The sequence below is a fragment of the Chrysochloris asiatica genome, unplaced genomic scaffold (genome assembly GCF_000296735.1).
Source record: "Chrysochloris asiatica unplaced genomic scaffold, ChrAsi1.0 scaffold00174, whole genome shotgun sequence".
NCBI classification, from domain to species: domain Eukaryota; kingdom Metazoa; phylum Chordata; class Mammalia; order Afrosoricida; family Chrysochloridae; genus Chrysochloris; species Chrysochloris asiatica.
Genome location: NW_006408692.1, coordinates 3,169,075 through 3,190,827, shown reverse-complemented (window position 1 = coordinate 3,190,827; position 21,753 = coordinate 3,169,075). Strand labels below are relative to the sequence as shown.

The following is a 21,753-nucleotide window of genomic DNA, read 5'->3' as shown; positions in this document are numbered from 1 at the left end:
CTGGCTTACAAGCTTTCAAGAGGGAGCCTAGATCCAGAGGGTGTGGAGGAAGATAGAATCTCCACTGAGTAGTATCCAATCTGTCTGGCAGAGGCTGATAAAAGGAGCTGTGGATAGGTATCTTGTGATACAATAGTGAATAATTGTTATCAGGACTGACTGTGAGGCTTGGAAATGTAAAGGTAGACGTTTTGTAGCAAAAGGATTGGAGTGATTGACTTTGCAGTTTAGGAGTGCAGGTCCTGAGACCATCAAGGGAGAAGAGCGATGAGGGGGACCCTACCCAGAGAAGTAGTGACACCAGAGATAGAGGCAGAGCCAATGATGTGGAGAGGTGGAGCAGCTGTGGACTTTAGACCCAGAGAGGTAGAGGGCTGTGTGCTGATGACCAGGGGGCAGGCTTGCAGGATATACCCTTTGGTTGGCTGATGATGCATGGAGGGGATTGTAACCATGGCAATGAAACGATACACGATAGGATGAATGTAATGCTAATGTTCTCCCATGTAAACTATCATATAATTCACAATAAAACATTAAAAAAAAAAACAAAAACAAAAAAAAGAGGATAATTCAGGCAACCTGGGTGGGATGGGGAGAGCAGCAACTCTAGTACTCTGGGACAGATAATGGTAGCTTACGTAATATGAAGATATTAATACACACCAAAATCCAACAGTGTGGTGATGGGAAGAACTATTTCTAGTACTGTAGAAAGTTTAGGCTTTAAAAGAAAGTTAGAAGTAAAAGGTAGCATTAATTCTTCTTTTGGTAAAAATAAAGGACTGAGTTGACGTCTTCTAGGAGAAAGGTGGGTTAACAAATAGTCAATGAATGACACATGGCCATAGAAATAACCTACCAATGTTCAGGGTTCATTGGTTGGACATGTTTGATCCTAAGCTTTCTAGTATAAAATACATTGAATGTGGAAGTTGGGAAAAGATGGCAGAGTAGGCAGATGTACTGAGCAGACCTTCTGCAACAAAGATGTGAGAACAAGTAAAATAGATACAGATGGTGATCCTGGAACCCTGAGCTTCAAAAGATAGGATGGAGATAAACTGAGTGCTGACAGGAAGGCAAAGCTGAACAAGAGCAGTGAGAGAGAAGAAAAACAGGCAGGCTATCAGCTGGCATGGAGTGGAGCGACCCTCTTGAGCTTTTGCAAGCTGCTACCAATACAGTGGCTTGTGGGCATAGGGTTGGGTTGTAAGAGGGAGAGAGGGGGTGCAGTTCTTCCATGTTCTCTTGTCTTCCTGGCAGTGAGGGTATGGCCAGTCCTGCTATCCTAACATGGCAGCCACTGGCACCACTCCAGCGCAGTCACTCCCTGGGGTCCTTGGAGTTGTGTGAACTCATTCTGAACTACACTGCACAGTGAACTGCCAACTGTGTTCAAACTGCCAATCCCTATCACATCCACCAGGAGACAGGAGTTGAGTGCCTAAAAACACACCAACTTACAATCATCAATTAAATATAAATTGTTGTTGTTGTTGTTAGGTGCCGATGAGTCAGTGTCGACCCAAAGCGACCTTGTATAGGGTTTCCAAGGAGCAGCTGGTGAGCTTGAGCCGCCGACACCACAATTTCTCGGAGCAAACAGACAGTTTCAGCTTACACAAAGAAACATGACAGTGTGCCTCAAAAAGTGACCAAAATATAGAGTCAGAAAATATAATACCAGAAATATATTCAGTGTTATTTGATAAGGAATTTAAAAGAATGCTATTTAGGTACCTTTAACAAACTGACAGAAAGATGGATGAAAGCCAGGAAGAATTCAGGAACAAAGGGACAAAATAAAAACCATACAAAAAGAGCAATTAGAAAGCCAGAAGATTAATACTAAGACTTGAGAAACAGAGAATACACAGAAATGGCAAAGAAGTAAATTGAATTAATGGAAGACATTATCAGTGAGCCTGAAGACAAATCTCTCAATACTCACCTACAAGAGGGACAATTAGAAAAAAGAATAAAAAGATCCAAAGAAAGTCTAAGATTTATGTGGAGGACCCTCAAGAGGAATACCTTTCATGTAATTGGAATTCCAGAACAGGAAGACACAAATAAAACCACAGAGAAAACTGTCTAAGAGTTGCTGGAAGAAAATTTGCCTAACATCATGAAAGATAAGAATATAGTCATTCAGGAAGTTAAATGAACTCTAAAAAGGATAGACACCAAAAGAAAATCACATATTATAATAAAACATTTCAAAACCAAAGACAAAAACTCCCGAGAGCATCTCAGGAAAAGTGACACGTTACTTATAAAGGAGAACTACTAAGCCTAAGCTCTGATTACTCAGCAGAACCCATACAGGCAAAAAGACACATGGAATGACACATATAAAACTCTGCAAGAAAAAACTGCCAAGAATGATTGTTGTTGTTGTTAAGTGCCGTCGAGTCGGTTCCGACCCATAGCGACCCTGTACAGGGTTTCCAAGGGTGTAAATCCTTACGGGAGTAGAAAGCCTCATCTTTCTCCTGCGGAGCAGCTGGTAGTTTCGAACCGCTGACCTTAAGGTTCACAGCCCGATTCGTAACCACTATGCCAAGAATCATATACATCAAAAATTAAGGCAAAATTAGGACATTTCCAAATAAACAGAAATTAAAAGAATTTGCCCAAGCCAACCTTAAAAAAAATACTAAAGGGAGTTCTTTGGACAGAGAATTAAAATAGCAGATATCAAACCGAGACTAACATACATGACAATATCACCCTGAATTCAACCCAGATATGGAAGTATTCAAAGTAAAACAAATTTGCAAGACTGAAAATAGGAAACTGGAGATACTAGCTTGCAACAACAAAAAAATGTAAAGTAGGAAAAGAGAATAATTTAGCTATAGAATTCCCAAATGAAGGGGAAAATCAAGTAGATTTCAAGAAAAAATAAATTAAAAATTCACCTTAACCGTAACCCTAAAACTAGACCAAGCCTTACTCCTAGCCCTAGCCCCACTCCTACCCTGAACATTAACCCTAGTCCTAACCATAACCCTAAAACTAACTGAAGTCCTAGGCCTTGCCTAGACCTAGCCACAGTCCTAAAGGGAGTTCTTTGGACAGAGAAATAACATTAGCAGACATGAAACTGACACTCCTTACTCTGAATACCCACCCCCAAAAGTATACACTGAATGTGTTTGTAGTTAATGGCAATAAGTACTCTTAAAAATAGAGTTAGATACAAAATTCTAACGTAAGAGTTTCAGTAAAATCATCACCAAACTATTCTAGGCATATTTTACTACAAATATACGAGTTACTGGTCTGTACAGAAGTAATGGCCAGATTCATTACTTATCTCTCTGAAAGCAATAGCATTTAAGTACTACCAAAATAGGGAGCCTTTATTAGAATAGTAACAACATTTAGTACTTCCCTTCTACAAATAGATTACCTTCAATGCAGGTAGGCTGAAGCCATCTGTAAGGTTATGAGCTTCCTCTTCTGAAACTTGCTCATCACTAAGTCCAAGGCCCAGCTCCTTAAAAGGCACCACACAGATGTAGTTGGTTACATTATCACTCTCAGAGTTCAGGGGGTAGGTTAAATTAGGTTAAGGCAATCAACAAAGACCTTTTATAGAAGTAAAACTGTTCAAAATTGCATTGAATAATCACTATTGTAAACTTTTATTGGAGGTTCCTGTTTTGTTTTTTAAACAGATCTAAGCTCTAGTATCGTGCTGTAGGTTAAGCACCACACTGGTAACCACAAGATTGGACATTCAAACTCACCAGCCATTCTCAGAAACCCTATATAGTTGGAACCGACTCTGTGGCACACAACAACAATTTTAAGATCTAATACATTAAGTAACAACTCAGCTATCTTACAGAATACTTACAGGATATTTTTATATTTAAAGGATTAATAGTTCAACTCTTCAGAAGTATCCGAGTGCTAATTCAGTGCTTTGTGATCACACCCGTTTGAGGCTGTATTTTGTGTATTTTCTTATGTCATGGCTCAGAACATTACTGTGCTACAGTGAATCCTTCGCTTGTCCTTCTCATCTGCATAGTGCAGGACAGCATTAGTCAGACAGTATCTGAAATGCACAGACTGCTGTTGGAAGTAGCACTAAACCTACCTAGGTTTCTTGACATAGACTATTGTTTGTTTCCTCTTTCCTATTTTTTATGGTCATCTGTCAATATCATAACAAGCTTATTTTTTTCCCCTTTAATTTGTTTTTGTAAAGAATTATGTCCATAAAATATTTGATACTGAGCCATCCTTGTATATCTAGTATATACCTATTTGGTCAAATTATGATAATTTATGAAACAGTATTAAATGTATAGTCTACATAAATGTTTTGCATCTCCATATATGTGATTGGTCTATCGTGTTTATTTTTTTGTAATACAAAAAAGTATTGGAACTGGGATTATACTATTTATATCAATAAGATAATATAGGGGAGCTTTATAACCATTTCCATGGTGTGAAATAGCTTTTTAAAAAACTATAAGAAATCATCTGGCTGTGGTAATTTCAATTTTCTTTACTCATTTAGCTTTTGAAAAGGTTCAAACGTAATGAACTTATATTAAGGGTACAGTAAAGGCTATTTCCTAGTCCTAACCCGTTCTCACCTAGTCTCCTATCTGAAGGCAAAGGCAATCACTGCTACATTTTATACACATATAAAAGCAAATCCAACTATAAATATGGATTTATATGGAAATATGTATATATATACACACACACACAAAATTGTTAAGTACTGTTGAGTCGGTTCCGACTAATAGCGGCCCTGTACAAGGATTCCAAAGAGCAGCTGGTAGGTTTGCACTGCTGACCTTGTGATTTGCAGTCCAGTGCTAATCCTACAGTGCCACATGGGATTTCACATACCCACACACATGCACAAACACACATACATATCCTCCTATACACATACAAAAATTTCGTGGGAAATGTAATGAAAAGATCATGGAATTTCTCCATAAACTTTTCCAAGCCTTCCCATATATGTTGCTGTTAACAGTCGTCACCAAGTGGCTTTTGACTCATTGTAACCCCACAAGTGCAGAGTAGAACTGCTCCACCGGGTTTTCAAGGTTGTGACCTTTCAGAAGATCTCCAAGCCTGTCTGCCTAGGTGCCTCTGTGTGTGTTCAAACCACCACTCTTTTGACTAATATTCAAGAAATTAACAATTTACACCACACAGGAACTATTTTATACATATATATGCTGCTGTTGGTGTTAAGTGTCATCAAGTAGGTTCCGACTCATAGTGACACTGTAAAGGGTTTTCGAGGAGCAGATGGTGGGTTTTGAACTGCCACCCTGCTGTTCAAAGGGACCTTGTGATCCAATGCTTATCCTACCGTGCCACACCAGGACTCCTTTTAAATACAAATAGAAGTAGTTTGCTTTTTTTCCCCCCAACTAACAATTTAGAAATCATTCCACACAGTATGTCAAGAATTTTATCACTTCTGTTTAAAGCTGCATATTTTCTATACTATGTCCAAAATCTATAAATTTTTCATTTTCTTTCTGGGTCAGTTTTAGAGATTTATATTTTAATAGGAAAATGATCCATTTCCCCTACATTTTCAAAGTTGCTACCATACAACTGCATATTCGATTTCCTTATAATTATTTGTATTTCTTCCACATTTATGGTTATAAATCTATTATCATTAATTTTTTCCATATTTTTTTTCTTTTTACTTTTACCAGGCTTAACCAAAACCAAATTCACTGTCATTAACCCTATAGGATAGCTCAGAGTTACTCCACAGGGTTTCGGCTGCAATCTTTAAGGAAGCAGACTGCCACATCTTTATCACTTGGAGCAGCTGGTGAGTTCAAGCCACTGACCTTTCGGTTAGCAGCCTAGTGCTTAACCACTGTGCCACCAGGGCTCCTTAATATGTAGCAAGAGGGTAATCTTAAGAAGGTACCTATTTTATTAGACTTTTCAAAGACTAGTAAATAAACAAACAAGCTTCAACTCCTTAGGCCTCTTGTGTGAAGAATATAATCAGGCCCCTGCCTTCCTCTGAACATCATCTCCTACTCTACTCTCTAATTTACTGTGCTACAGCCATAACAGCCTTCTATCTATATTTTAATCAGGCAAAACGCATGCCTGGCCCAAGATCTTTATACTTGCTAGTCCATCCAACTGAATCACTTTCCCAGATCTTTGCCATTTAGATCCCAATTTAAATGTCACCCTCTCAAAGAGGACTTCCTCTACCATCCAATCAAAAGGAGCACCCTATCCATCATTTGTATCCTGAATTTTGTATTATCTGAAACTTTCATCTCTCTACTTTTTACTGATTATTTCTCTCAATCACTAGAAGGTAAGCTTGATGAGAACCAGGATCCTGTCTGTCTTGTTCACTGCTCCTTGAGTTATGGTTGAACCACTAACCTTGCAGGTAGCAGTCCAATACTTATCCAACAGCGTCACGCCAGGACTCCGTTCACTGCTTGATTCTCACTATTTAGAAAAATGACTAGTACAGTGCATTCATACAATCTGCAATCTTTGTGATGACGCTAGTCTCTCTCAATTCCCTGCCAACCCCTCACTTAACTATGCTATTGTTAAGTGTCACTGAATCACTTCTGAGTCACAGCGACCCTGTATAGGGTTTCCAAGAAATTTGAACCAGCCTTGTGGTTCAAACCAACCATTACGTTGAGAGCTTATCCTATGGTGCCACACCAGCTCCATGAAACAGGGTCATAACTAGTTTGTTTACCACCGATCATCTAATGCCTAGTATATTGCCTGGCACTGAGGTTATGTTAAATATCTATTCACTGTACTTGTAGTTCACATGCCACACTGCTCACCTCCATATCTCTGTATATTTTTTTGCTTACTTAGACCTGCTATGCTGGATTACATTCATATTGTTCTATGAATATTATCAGTCCCTGTGTGGCACAGTTAACACAGGACTCTGAAGGTTGGTGGTTTGAAAACTTTAAAGAGCAGCTCTACTCTGTAACACTTGGGACAGCCATGAATTGGAATCAATTAGAAGGTTTTTATTTTTTTATGCATAGTATCTATTGACCACGCTCAAATAAAACTTTAACAATAGGCAGTAAACCTTTTCACTGTGTATTCCTAGCACCTAGAAGAGTGGCTGCCATGAGCAAGGAGATATGTAGGGCACTGGGATAATTGAAAAGTTCTTGAGTAAAATTAAAACACTCTCTATTTCCAAAGAGGTACAAATGTATAGAAAATGTTTTAAGTCATAGTCATATAGTCAAGATACAACTTTACCTATTACTAGTAGTGTTGTGACACTGAGCAAGTCATTTAATTTTTTCATTGCATGGAAATAAAAAAAAAAATCTAGCTGAGGTTTTTATGAGGATATAATAATAGAACAACATATGCATTGTGTAAACTTTAAGTATTATAATTATCAGTGCAAAGTAATCTTTTTGCCCTCATTTACTCATATTTAACTTTACCTGTGAATTTTAACTAAGACAAATACCTTATACACCTTTATTTTCTGCTAATAGCTAATTTCCTGCTTTAGAAATTTAAGTGACAGACTTTTGTCATGAAGTCTATGAGTGCTTTTTATAAGCATTTTATAATTCATTTGATCTCAAAAACTTAATGAGAAAGATTATGTTATTATTGCCATTTTAAACATGAGAAAATCAAGGTACAGAGAGGTTAAAAAAATTAATTTAAGGTTACAAAAGAGTATCTGAAAAAAGCTAAAATGTAAACTTAGCCAATCTGGCTCTAGAACCTCTGTTCTTTGAAAGGGGAAGGATTTCCTGTTGCCAGTTTATTATGCCAAGTCACAAAGCAAATTTGTCATGTGTAGTAATTTTTTAAAGCATCAGCTTAAGCAAAGTCAGGTTCTTACGACTTTGTTCTCTGGACCAGCAGAGGGAGGGACTTCAAGATTTTCCCTTGTTGAAAATGAGACACAGAAGAGTAGAAAAACTTTCTTCCTGTCTATTATTATCATTCCCCCTGGAATACATTTCCAGTTTTAAAATAGAAGTGATGGTGGAAATTGGTTTCAAAATATCTAATCTCAGTTTAGAGTTAACTTTTGCAGGATGCAACTGTATTATCTATATTAAGAATACCGGAAATATTGCTTATTCCCACATATAGCCAGAAAAGGATATTTTTTCAGCATATATAGGGTAGCTAGCCTTGCTGCTTGAAAGTTGGCTCTTACAGTTCTGTAGACAGCTTTCCGGAGACCGATGAGATGCTGACTGGGATGCTGTCCAGCTTTATTAAATGGGCAAGCAGCACTGACCCTGTCAAGCAAACTTGAAAAGTAAAATGTGATACAACTGTACAGGTGTCCTAAAGTTTTTGTTTCCTAAATCCACAATTCTATTAAACTTACAAAAAAAAAAAAAAACAATGCCTTTTTTGTGATTTTCATTAGAAATGATTAAAGATATCCAAACTTGGGTCCCATAAGTAGCCATTTCCCTGGTACATACATAATCACCAGGAAAAAGACAAATGAAAAGTAAGTTCTCAAAAAGTAAAGGCTTCTGATATGGTAAAACAACAAATTTTAGTTGATATCTAGTTGAAATGTGCAGAGAAATTAGCATTCCTTTTTACATTTAGACTCTACTGACTAAATTACACTAAAGTGGAATTGTTTACATTCCATTTAAAAAATTCTATCTACAGGAATCATCAAAGCCTTAAACATAAACATTTATTACATTCTTACTATATACTTACAATTGTTCATTAATTGTACATTTGGTCACTGTACAGAATAATCCAATACTATACAGAAATACATTCTGTACATTTATAAAAGTGCAGGGTATAATTACTTACCCACCTGCTGCCACTGGCACTTACCTACTCAAAATGAAGTAGGAGACGCAGAAAGGTAACAGGACCAGTGGCCAACAGGGGAATGCAAGTAGAAAGGCAGAGTAAGGGTTACTATGGAGTCGTATAGCTACTCTCACAAACCGCTTTAGAGGAAGCACCTGTCATGGCACTCTCCATAAGATGGATAGGGAGTACCTAGTTACAACAATGACATATAATGAATGTGTTTATAACTGAAAGTATGCATAATTCATTATTACACTGTTATGAGATAACTGTCTTTTTTACTTAATCCATAACCTTTCCCAATAATACTGAAATCTATAAGTTTATTATATCCATGAATCTGTAATATAAAAATTCTCAGTCAAAATTTTAAAAATGATCAAATGAACTAGTATTTCCTTTATTTTCTTATCTACCAATTCAGTAGTCAGAGGCATAATCTGGAAGTAAATCCTGTCTAACTGGCTCACTTTACCTCACAGAGACTCGTAGGTGAAACTGGACAAAGACAAAAGGCATAGAATTTTCTTCTTATACATGGCTAACTAAGCATTGGACACGTAGCCACTTTGCTTGACAAGTCCCCTCAATAAATTGCTATGTAAATAAAAAAATATAAAGGAGTTCTATAGCTTAATGGGTTACAAGTTTGGCTGCTAACAGCAAGGTCAGCAGTTCTAATCTACCAAGCACTCTGCAGGAGAAAGATGAGGCTTTCTGTTCTCATAAAGATTTACAACCCCGGAAACCCTATACAGGGTTGCTATGAGTCAGAACTGACTCCACGGCATACAACAACCATTATATATTCTTAGTGTGATTTTTCAACTTTAAAAATTTGCTATCCTCTAGCAACGTGGGATCATAATAAGTCCAAATCGACTTGACACCACCAAACAAGAACAAGATGTGAACTCCAACTACAATTTAGAGCCTTGCTGTACTTTCACTTGAGCAGACAGGGAAATCACAAAATCCCTCTGTGATGTTCTGAAATTGTTTAAACACACTGTTTTATAGAGTACAGCAGAGTGAAGACTTAATACGACCACTGGAGATTTTTGCACTTTCCTGTTTCATGATTTTCCAGATATAACTTTTATGTATTAAGACTACTCTAGAACAGAGTGAAGGATACGATGACTGCCAGCTCTTTCTCACCCCATTTTCTTGATTTTCCAGATATGACTAAGTAAGAGCAATTATTTTTCTTCACCATATACTTACTTTCTCCCACCTAGAGACTGCAAAGGTTATACAGACACGATTACACATCCTATAGTCCAACTGTCATATGCTACTGTTTGGCAGACAACCTAGTGTACTACATGGAAACAGGCTTTGGAGTCAGATCTAATAGATTTGAATACTTGCTCTATCTCTTACGTTTGTATGCCTTTATCATACAACTATATGTAAAATCATACAACTTTATTACAATTGTAAGCAGAGTGTCTAGCACAATACATGAAGCATAGTTGACATTCAGTAAATGTAACTTTCTCTTTAATAAGAGAGTAAGTAGCCTATCATATAGTTAATACACTTACACCTGGGCTGGTAAACATATAATTTTCTGTGGAAATGTGGAACATCACTATTTGCATATTCTGAGAGTATCAGTGCCATGATATCTGCTAATATTTACCTAAAGAATATTATTATATGTTGAGTTTTCAAAATGAATTCACTTCAGTGGAGTATTTAAAATGGGAAAAAGAGAGCATTTAACTAGAAGTAAAGAAAACAAACATTTACTGAGCAACAATAGCATTCTAAAAGAACACTGGTGGTGCAGTGGTTAAGTGCTTGGTGCTAATCAAAAGGTATGTGGTTGGAACTCACCAGTTGCTCTGATGGACAAAGACGTGGTACTCTGCTTCCATAAAGATTACAGCCTTGGAAACTTGATGAGTCAGTTCTATCCTGTCCTATAGGGTCACTTCACTAAGAGTTGGAATTGACTTGATCGTAATGGCTTGATTGGATGCTAGGGCTGGTTTTGGGAACTCTCTCTATATTCTCTAATATAAATCACATAGTAATTTATAAAAACAATCATTATTCTCAAAGCACTTTGGTTTTTCTAGGTAGATAAGAGGACCATACTACAGACTACTAAGTGCAGCACACTACTCATTCACTTAGCATTTACTAAAATATAATAAATGCTAAAGAGATACCCATTTTTTCTAAAAATATAAGAAATGAAAATAAATGATAAATATTCACATTCCACTGTGTAGTAAAAACGTATCATTTAAAAAATTAAATAAAAATGAACTCACAGTGTAAATCCTCTGGAAATTACTTCAGTTTCTTGAATGAGACGTAATGCTTTTCTTACAAGGTTTGTAAAAGCTCGACTATTTGCTGCTGTATCCTCCAAATGGACATTGTACTTTTTTAGGGTCACTTGTAGTTTAGCTGTCCTCCAATAGCTCAAAGATCTTATGACCAGATAACCAAACAGAATCACTCCCCATACCAGCCAGGAAGATACAATCCACCAAGTGGGAAGCATAACCAGCAAGCTAATAAAGGCAAACAGCATTGAGACATCCCTAAAAAAAATACAATTATGAACATGGTATCTATCAGAATAAACAAAGAGATGAATTACTTTAATCAGTAAAAACAATGCTCAATGTAGGTTTACTAAAATAGATAAAATATTAGCTTCTTTGTAAAGTATGACTTATAAAAAAATTACTGTTTTGGAGGATAATCTAAGCACCTTTGTTCTAAAATCAGACAGAAAGACAATTTCTCAAGAAAGCATAAATGTTTTCCTAATTAGAAATAAGATAACCTCAATGAGTAATTGTTTTGAATACAGTAATCTAATTTTAGATAATATTCCATTTAACTAATTTGGAATACAATTACTATAGATTTTGATATGGACAAGTTTTGTACTTTTCTACTTTAATCAAATTAAAGATATGTGTAAAAATAATTTTATTTAGGCCAATTGGCTACTATTTTTTAAGCTATTAGAGCTTTGATGAAAATGTTTATATATGAAAAGAAAGTAGTATTGCTAACACTTGGTATACTACAAAGAAAACCATATGTAAGAATACTTCTTACTAAGTGTTTGCTTGCTCTAATTTACTTGGAATCCTTTATTTTTTAGACTACTTAAAGCAAAATTCCATCATATACTTATACTTTGATGAATTAATAGCAAAGTCTAAACTATTTAGAGGCCGCGTAGCTGATTAAACACATTTTTTAGTAAAGAAAACTTAAAATTTGGGTTTCTTCTAGCAAGTCCTTGAACTCTTAAATTTTTGTAAGATAAGATGCTTTATCGCCTCATGATGGATGCTACTTGAGTGACTTTAGATTTGGAGGAGTATGGGTGTGATGCTGTACGATAAGCACTGGAGACTACAAGGTCAGTTTGAATGATAGGTTGGAGGTTCAAACTCACCAGCTGCTCCTCGGAAACCCTACATAAATTTCTATGAGTCAAAACCGACTCGACAATTCAACCAAAACAACATAGATTTGGAAAACATCACACTTTGCTATCTATCCTATTGTTATCACAATAGGATATCCTAATACTATCACATTGTCAGAGGAAAAGGACAAACTCAGAACACTGAGGCCAAGAAATATAACTGCCTTTATAGCTTGGCATAGTTTATGATGTGATTTAATTAATTTTTCCCTTCTCTGTTAAATTTAAGAAGCTCATATTTTAATAGAGGACATGAAAATTTTGCATATATAAAATCCTTTTACTTCCTTTTTTTAAAAAACAGGAAGTACTGCCTGGGTATTAGTCCTTAATATTTTGAGTGGTTGAAGTTTCAGGATAGTTTGAATAGCCACCCTAGGTTCCCTATGAAATCTGCATAACCAGCTCTGCAAGAGTCAACTCTTCACTTCCAGTCTATGCTTGGTCTCTCTCTACAGAGCAGTTATGAGGTTATCTCTTAATTAAAGCAAAATATAAACAACTGGATAGATTTACAGATATACACAGGCAGAAGTACATCGATGAGAGACATTCTGGGGAAGCTAAACAGAACTAATTATATTCAGTTGATGGTATATAATCATCGGTTGGGTTTTTCTACCTTCACTTTAAATTGTATTTACTTTAGAAAGGCACTTAAAAAAAACCCTCCGTGATCTATCATTATTTTAATTGTAATGTTAAAATGTATAGAATGTTAATAATGCCTTTATAATAGAGAGCATGACGATAGATTTCCTCTGCTAATTCCTTATATATAAGCAGTCAAAAGATAGCTGTTTTCTGGACAGTACCAAATATTAGGAGTTGCCAAGGAGCGAAGTGTTGGAAGATGTCCATTTTCCTGTTGTTGAGGTTGCCCTGCAGACAGGATACTGGGATCAAGTAGCTCAATCAGTTCCACATCCTCTTGTAACAGGACTTCCTGTTGCAGGATGGTATGTAGTGAGTCCAGTCGGAATCCAATATCCTGACATTAAAGGATCAGAAGAGAGTAATTAATAATACACACATAATTTTTAATTAAATGATAAGTTCCTAATGTACTAATAAAATGTAGGTGTTTATTTTCAGAAGGAGTGCTGGTGTGGCGATGTGGGTTAATGCATTGGACTGCAAAGTCAGTTTAAACTGCAAGGTCATTGGTTCAAGCTCACCAGCTGCTCCTCAGAAACCTTGTACAAGACTGTTATGGGTTAGAACCAACTCAAAGACACTAAACAATAACAACAAAGCTCAGAAATTAGGAAGGAACAGGAAAGAAGGGTGGTAAACACAGGGAGAAGAGTAAAAACAATGGTAAAAATGCTGCTACATTGTGGGGGTTGTAATCAATGTCACAGAAGAAAAATGGATTATTGAATGGAATACTAATTTGAGCTATAAACTTTCACACAAATCAAAATCAAAATAAATAAATAAAAAGAAGAATCTTCATCTTAAGGTGATAGGTCAGGAGATAGGATCCTGAAACCTATTTACTTGTAATCTGAGCATGTCTTCTGGGAACCCAAGCCTTCTAGAGAATTTACAACCTGAATTTCTTAGCAATACTATCTTGATTTATACCCTTAGGATATAGAAAGGTTGAAGTATCCTCTTTGGAGTCAGGAGTCAAAGAACAGATATTTTACAGCAGACAATAGGATAAAAAGAAAGCCTCACCAGAATCACAAAGATCCTCAATGTTGACTATTTCAAATCTTTTACAAATTCTGTGATTTATCAATATCATGAAACTAAGTTTCACATACTAAGTTTTCAGAGAATGGTAGATTCCTATTGTGCCACTATAGGATAAGCACTGGAATGCTAACCACAGAGTCAGTGCTTCAAATCCACTAGCCGCTCCTTGGAAACCCTAGACAGCGTCACTATGAGTTGGAACTGACTCATTGGCACTTAACAACCACAACAAACATTGTCAAAGACTGGTAATTTGCAAAATGAGTAGAGAGGAATCACTTTTGATATTGCATCAACTCTATGAACAGAACTGGTAACCAGTTGGTCTACAGTCAATCACAGTCTAAGGGAGAAGATGCAGTAAATACATTCCTCTTCCTGTGGAGAAGAGGAACTGTCAATGGAGGAAGATTGTACCGATAATTCATTAATCCAACAAATGGGATTTCAGTAACAAGAAAATTCCATTTTAAGCAGTTAATAAATAATCTCTTGTAAGAACTATGAATGAACAATACTAAAAAATCCAAATTCAAAGTTGTATTTCTCAGAAGATTAGGAAAAAGTTTCCTAGTTATTGCAGTGTTTCTCATAAAAAGCAATTACTGCCCAAATCATTAGTAAAACAAATTCTAGTTCATCACTGACTAGTAAACTGAATCCTTGAAAAATGACAAAAGGAAGTAAAGTGCAAACTTACCAACTTGTGAAGTACATCATCTTTCTTACTGCATTGAGAAAATGAAATCCAACTTTTGATTGTTTCAGCCACTTTTAACAGGATGCTAAACTGAAGGAGATGAAGTATGGGATTATTAAACCATACCCAAACAGGAGGAAAACTTGATATAGATAAGAATTTTTACTAGAAAAAGAAAGGAAAAAAAAAAATCCAAGTTGTGTGATTTGTCAGTATGACAGGGCTTCAAAAAGGTAGTGGGAAAATTCCATTATCTTTTAATTCCATTCTTCTACAAACTTTTTGATGCCATTTCATATGTCTTGGCATTTTTATTTAATAAGTTCTCAAATCTAGTTGAACATCATAATCCCTTGAAGATTTTAATTAGAAACACATTTCTGGGGCCCCAAACTCAAGATTCTGATTTAGTAGGTGTGGGATGAGATCAGATAGGAATCACACTGATGTACCCATTTATCTTGGGAAAACTGTATACTACCTATGTCATACATAGTTTTGATGGACTACTCCAACTTCTCAAATATTGAGACCATTCTATTCCACATTACTAAGGTAGAAAGAGACTTTAATCCATTTTAGAAAAAAACTGTCTTATACTGAAACAAAAGTTTTTATTATTTAATCAATCAAAAATTTAATTTATCTTAATAACCCATTATCTAAACAGTCAAGTAAAAACATGGAAATTTCTTGTCTACTCCCAAGTCCCCCTTATTTTCAACTATTTGCAATGGATACAAATTGGTTAAGGTTACTGAATAATTAAGACAAATTTTATTAAAACCTAGGTAATCTACTTAACCATATTTCTGGTACCTGTTTAATACAAATATCCACTGAGTGACTGTTATATCCTGAGTAATAGAAAGAGTCATGGGATCACAGCTGAATATATAGTAACTGCTGCTGTCAAGAAAGTAGTATAGAAGAGAGAGTATAAGTAATTCTAAACCAAAGTAAAGTCTAGCCAAACATGGGAAAAGAGCAGGTTGGAAATTGGAGCTACTTGAGCTAGGCTCTGAAATATGATTACGATTTCAACTAAAAAGAAGAAGGCAAAGGGAATTGGATGAGCAAAGGTAGCAAGCCATGTAAGCAAATGCCATGGAGATGGTGGCATGGTTTGGTACAAATATACTCTGAGGGAAGAAGGGATTAGCAATGCAATTTAAAAGTTACAATAAGATATGATCTTAGTCATTATAAGTGACATAACAGTTTACCCTTTAGTTTGTAGACTATAATGGGTCACCAAAAGTTTTTATGCAAGAAAGTGAAACACTAAAAATCAACGTTTTGGAAAAATAACAAATAGTGCTGACTCTATAGAGCCACGGAATGACTAGAGAGAAGTTTGATTAGGAGGATATTTTATTAGACTAGCTAAAGAAATCTGTACCTAGACCAAGAAGCAGTTGTTCGAACAGAACATGGGAACACTGAATGTTTTAAAATTGGAAAAGGTGTGAGACAGGGTTGTATTCTTTCACCATACTTATTCAACCTGTATGCTGAGCAAATAATACGAGAAGCTGGGTTCTATGAAGAAAAACGTGGCATCAGGATTGGAAGAAGACTCATTAACAACCTGCGATATGCAGATGATACAACCTTGATCACTGAAAGTGAAGAGGACTTGAAACATTTACTTATGAAGATTAAAGAGCACAGCCTTCGATATGGATTACATCTCAATGTCAAGAAAACAAAAATCCTCACCACTGGACCAATAAACAACATTCTTATCAATGGAGAAAAGATTGACGTTGTCAAGGACTTCATTTTTCTTGGATCAACTATCAACACTCGTGGAAGTAGCAGTCAAGAGATCAGACGATGTATTGCACTGGGCAAATCTGCTGCACAGGAACTTTTTAAAGTATTGAAGAGCAGAGATGTCAGCTTGAGGAGTAAGGTGCGCCTGACCCAGGCCATTGTGTTTTCAATAGCCTCATATGGATGCGAAAGCTGGACAGTGAATAAGGAGGATCGTAGAAGAATTGATGCCTTTGAGTTGTGGTGTTGGAGGAGAATACTGAAAGTGCCATGCACTGCCAAAAGAACCAACAGATCTGTTTTGGAATAAGTGCAGCCAGAGTGCTCCTTGGAGGCCAGGATGTCTAAGCTTCGTCTCTCCTACTTTGGACATATTGTCCAGAGGAAACAATCGTTGGAGAAGGATGTCATGCTGGGTAGAGTGGAGGGTCAGAGAAAAAGAGGAAGACCCCCAACGAGATGGATCAGCTAGGTGGCATCATTGATGGACTCAAGTGTGGCAGCGGTAGTGAGGTTGGCCCAGGATCGGACATTGTTTCGTTCTGCTGTGCATGGAGTCGCTATGAGTTGGTTCCGACTCGATGGCACCTGACAACAACAACAACAAGCTAAAGAATAATAGGACTTTTGGTGTGGAGCTGTAGGATCAGCACTGGACTGCGAACCACAAGGTCGACAGTTCAAACCCACCAGCTGCTCTTTGGAAACCCTGTACAGGGTCACTATAAATCAGAACTGACTCAACGGCACTTAACAGTAGCAACAAAGTATAATAGAAACCTGAATTAGGGAATGAACATTATAATTACTAACAGTTAGCTGTAAGAGACAAAGAAGGTAAATTTGATGTATTACTTAGTGACCAAATCAATGTGGGAGTGATAGGGAATGGTAAAATAACTGAGGTAGTGGTAATTTGGAATATACCAAAGCACCAAACCTGACCAACTGCAATAGACAGAGTAGATTCCAACTCACAGAGACCTTATATATGGTTTCCCAGACTTCAAATCTTACTAGAGCAGATAGTCTTATCTTTCTTCTGCAGAGTGGCTGATGGATTTGAACCTACAACCTTGCGGTTAGTAGCCCAATGCCTAACCAACAGCGCCACAAGGACTTTTTAATTTGGAGTACAGTGTTATTGTCAAGTGCAACTGAGTTAGTTCCGACTCATAGTGACCCTGTATAGCGTTTTTGAGGAGTGGCTGTTATGTTTGAACTGCTGATCTTGCAGTTCAAACTGACCTTGCGGTTGGTCAAGTGCTTGTCCTACAGTGCCAAACCAGGACTCTAGTAGGAATACACTTTTGTTTTGGGGTGGGAAAATCTGAGTTTCCTGAAGCACATACAGGTTAAAACATGTAAAGACCCTTTGAAACTAGAGAAACTGGAGAATGAACGTAAGTGGCCAATAAAGACAATGAAGTGGATGAGGCCACTTATGGAAGAGCAAATAAGCACAGAAGAAGTCTGATGATAAGTCTTAAAGAAGAGACATTTAAGAATAATTACAGGAAATTAGACCAGGGTGTGATGAAGTAAATTATTTAATATGGTTTACTCATAGTCCTTATAGATCCCCAAATATGACTGGGTTGTTGTTACTAGGTGCCAAAGAGTTGCCTCTGACTCATAGAGACCCTATGTACAACACAATGAAACATTACTCGTTCTTTCTACACTATCTTCATAATTGTTGTTCTGTTTGAGTCCAATGATGAAGCCACTGTGTGAATCCATCTTATTAGGGGTCTTCAGTTTTTTTTCCATTGACTTACTCGTTTACCAAGCATGGTCTCCCTTTTTAGGGACTAGTCCTTCCTGGTAACATATCCAAAGGACGTGAGACAAAGTCTCACCATTTTTGCTTCTAAGGAGCATTCTGGCTATACTTCTAAGGCAGATTTGTTTCTTCTTCTGGCAGTCCATGGTATTTTCAATACTTTTTGCCAACATCATAATTGAAATGCAATTCTTCCCCATTCTCCCTATTTTATTCTCCAGTTTTTATATGCATCAAAGACAACTGAACATACCATAACTTATGTGAGGTTCATCTTAGTCCTCAAAGTTACTTCTTTGCTGTTTAACAATTTCTAAAGGTCTTTAGCCCAATGTAGTAAGTAGTTTGATTTCTTGACCACTGTTTACCTGAGCACTGACTGTGAAAGCAAGTAAAATGAAATTCTTGAAAATTTCACACTTTTCTCTGTTTGTCATGATGCTGTCTATTGGTCCAGTTGTGAGAATTTTTGTTTTCTTTTAGTTGTAATCCATAGTGAAGGCTGTAGTCTTTGATCTTCATCAGCAAGTGCTCTTCCTTTCAGCAGCACAGTTGTATCAATTTACATATCACAGGTTAATGAGCCTTCCTCCAATCCTGGTGTCATGCTTCATATAGTTAAGCTTCTTGGATTATTTGCTCAGCATACAGATTAAATAATTATGGGGAAAGGATATAACCCTGATGCACATCTTTCCTGTTGTAAACCATTCAATATCCCCTTATTGTGTTTGACGACTGCCCTTGGTCTATGTACAGGTTCTGCATGAGCACAATGAAGTGTTCAGGAATTCCCATTCTTTGCAATGTCACCCATAGTTTGTTAAGACCCATACAGACAAATGCCTTTGTATAGTCAATAAAACTCAAGAGAACAGCTCTCTGGTGTTCTCTGCTATCAGCAAAGATTCATCTGACATGAGCAATGATATCCCTTGTTCCACATTCTCTTATGTTTCTGACTAGAATTTCTGGCAGCTCTCTGTGTAGCTTCTTTTAAGCTGAGGTAAATTAAAATGAGTCCACAAGACCCAAAATATGAATTTGAGTACAGTGGTGGTTGTGTGCTGTTGAGTCAGTTCTGACTCATAGTGGCCCTGTATAGAGTTTCAGAAACTGTTAAGTTTTGATGAGAGCAGAAAGCCTCATCTTTGTCCCGCAGAATAGCTGGTGAATTTGAACTGCTGACCTTGGGATTAGCAGCCTAATGCATAACCCACTATCCAACCACAACCCCTTGACTTTGAGTATATCCTACCTAATTAAGAGCACATCTCAAGAATAGCTTTGACACATTCAACACTAATGACCAAAGACTATGGCAAATGTGGGATGATACCAAGAAATCATAAATGAAGGAATTAAGAGATCATTAAGAAAGAGAAAAGACTACACTGCATGTCAAGAAGAGACTTTGAAACTTGTTATTGAGCATAGAGTAGTTAAAGCAACTGGAAGAAAAGAGCTAAACAAATTTTCAAAGGGCGACAGCTCAAGAAGACAGAGTCAAGTATTATAATGAAATACACAAAGACCAAGAGTTAGAAAGCTAAAAGGGAAAAATATGCTCAGCATTTCTCAAGCTGAAAGAACTGAGGAAAAAATTCAAGCCTGGGCTTGCAATATTTAAGGGTTCTATGGGTTCAAACATAACAGTTGTGAGGATGATGCAGGATCGGGCAGTGTTTAATTCTGTTGTGAATAAGGTCACTATGAGTTTGAACTGACTTGACAGCACTAAACAATAACAATGGGCAAAATACTGAAAGATGCAGGAACATCAAAAGAAGATGGAAGGAATACACAAAATCACTGTACCAAAAAGAATTGGTTGGTATTCAACCATTTTAAGAGGTGGTTGTTTTTGTTGTTATAGTTAAGTGCCTTTGAGTTGGTTCTGACGCATAGCAACCCTGTATAGGGTTTCCAGGAGCAGCTGGTGAGCTTGAACCGCCAACCTTGCAGTTCAAACTGACCTTGCAGTCCAGTGCATTAATCCACAGAGACACACAAGGACTCCTTTTCGGAGGTAGCATATGATTAAAAAAAAAAAAGAAATTGATGGTACTAAAGGAAGAAGTCCAAGATGCAATGAAAGCATTAGCAAAAACACAAAGGTTCAGGAATTGATGGAATATAAATTGAAATGTTTCAACAAAGTGATGCAGGGCTGGAAGCACGTCTATGTTAAGAAGATAGCTACCTGGCCAACCGACTGGAAAAGATTCATATTTGGGTCCATTCCAGAATGTGGAAATTATTGAGCAATATCTTTAATATCATATACAAGTAAATTTTTTCTGAAGATAATGTAAAAACAACTGCAGCAGTACATCAACAGGGAACTACTAGAAATTCAAGCTGGATTCAGAAGACAATATAGAACAAGGGATATCACTGCTGATGTCAGATGGATCTTGGCTGAAAGCAGAGAATACCAGAAAGATGTCTACTTATGCTTAATAGACTATGCAAAGGCATTCGACTGTGTGGATCTTAATGAACATGGATAACATTGCAAAGAACGGGAATTCCAGAACACTTTTGTTCTGTGATCATGTAGAACCTGTACATAGACCAAAAGGCAGTCATTGGAATAGAACAAGGGGATATTGTGTGGTTTAAAAATCAAGTAAGATGTCCATCAGGATTTTGTCCTTCCATATTTATTTAATGTGTATATTGAGTAAATAATACAAGAAGCTGAGCTATATGAAAGAACACAAAACCAGAATTGGAAAAAAGCTCATTAACAACCTGTAATATGTAGATGACACAACCTTGACTGCTGACGAGAAGCTGACTTGAAACACTTAACTGATGAAGATCAAAGATGATAGCCTTCAGTATGGATTAAAAGTCAATGTAAAGAAAACAAAAATCCTCACAACTGGACTAATAAAGAGCATTATAATAAATGGAGAAACGACTGAAGTTGTCTAGGATTTCATTTTACTTGGATCCATAATCAACACTCAAGTTAGTAGAGTTGTGTATCAAATGATATTTTGCACTGAGCAAAACTGCTGCAAAAGATCCCTCGAAAGTGACCCAAGCTGTGAGTCACCTCATATTCATGTGAAAGTTGGACAATAAATAAAGAAGACTGGAGAAGAATTGATGTATTTGAATTACTGTGTTGGGAAGAATACTGAAAATGCCACGGACTGCCAGAAGAACAAGCAAATCTGTCTTGGAAGAAGTACAGCCAGAAAGCTCCTTAGAAGTGAGGATGACTTTGTTTTACATACTTTGGTATGTTTTCAGGAGGAACTAGTTCCTGGAAAAGGACACCATGTTTGGTAGAGAGTCACCAAAAAGAGGAGGGTGGCACTCAATGAGATGGATTGACACAGTGGCTGCAGCAATGGGCTCAAACACAACATGAAGATCGCACAGGAAAGGGCAATGTTTTGTTCTATTGTGCATAAGATCGCTAAGAGT

At 36.8% G+C, this 21,753-nt stretch overlaps 1 protein-coding gene across 1 annotated transcript in view; it reads right to left on the bottom strand.

The window, feature by feature from the left end:
• The window catches only part of VEZT (vezatin, adherens junctions transmembrane protein), a 90,832-nt gene that overhangs the window by 27,349 nt on the left and 41,730 nt on the right, over positions 1-21,753 (bottom strand). Inside the window, exons 3-7 of the mRNA XM_006871796.1 lie at positions 14,745-14,829; positions 13,153-13,328; positions 11,154-11,429; positions 8,175-8,312; positions 3,422-3,569 (exon numbers count right to left, since the gene is read on the bottom strand). Of these exons, the coding sequence (XP_006871858.1) occupies positions 3,422-3,569; positions 8,175-8,312; positions 11,154-11,419 (552 nt within the window). The 5' untranslated portion in view covers positions 11,420-11,429; positions 13,153-13,328; positions 14,745-14,829. The remainder of the gene's footprint in view (positions 1-3,421; positions 3,570-8,174; positions 8,313-11,153; positions 11,430-13,152; positions 13,329-14,744; positions 14,830-21,753) is intronic.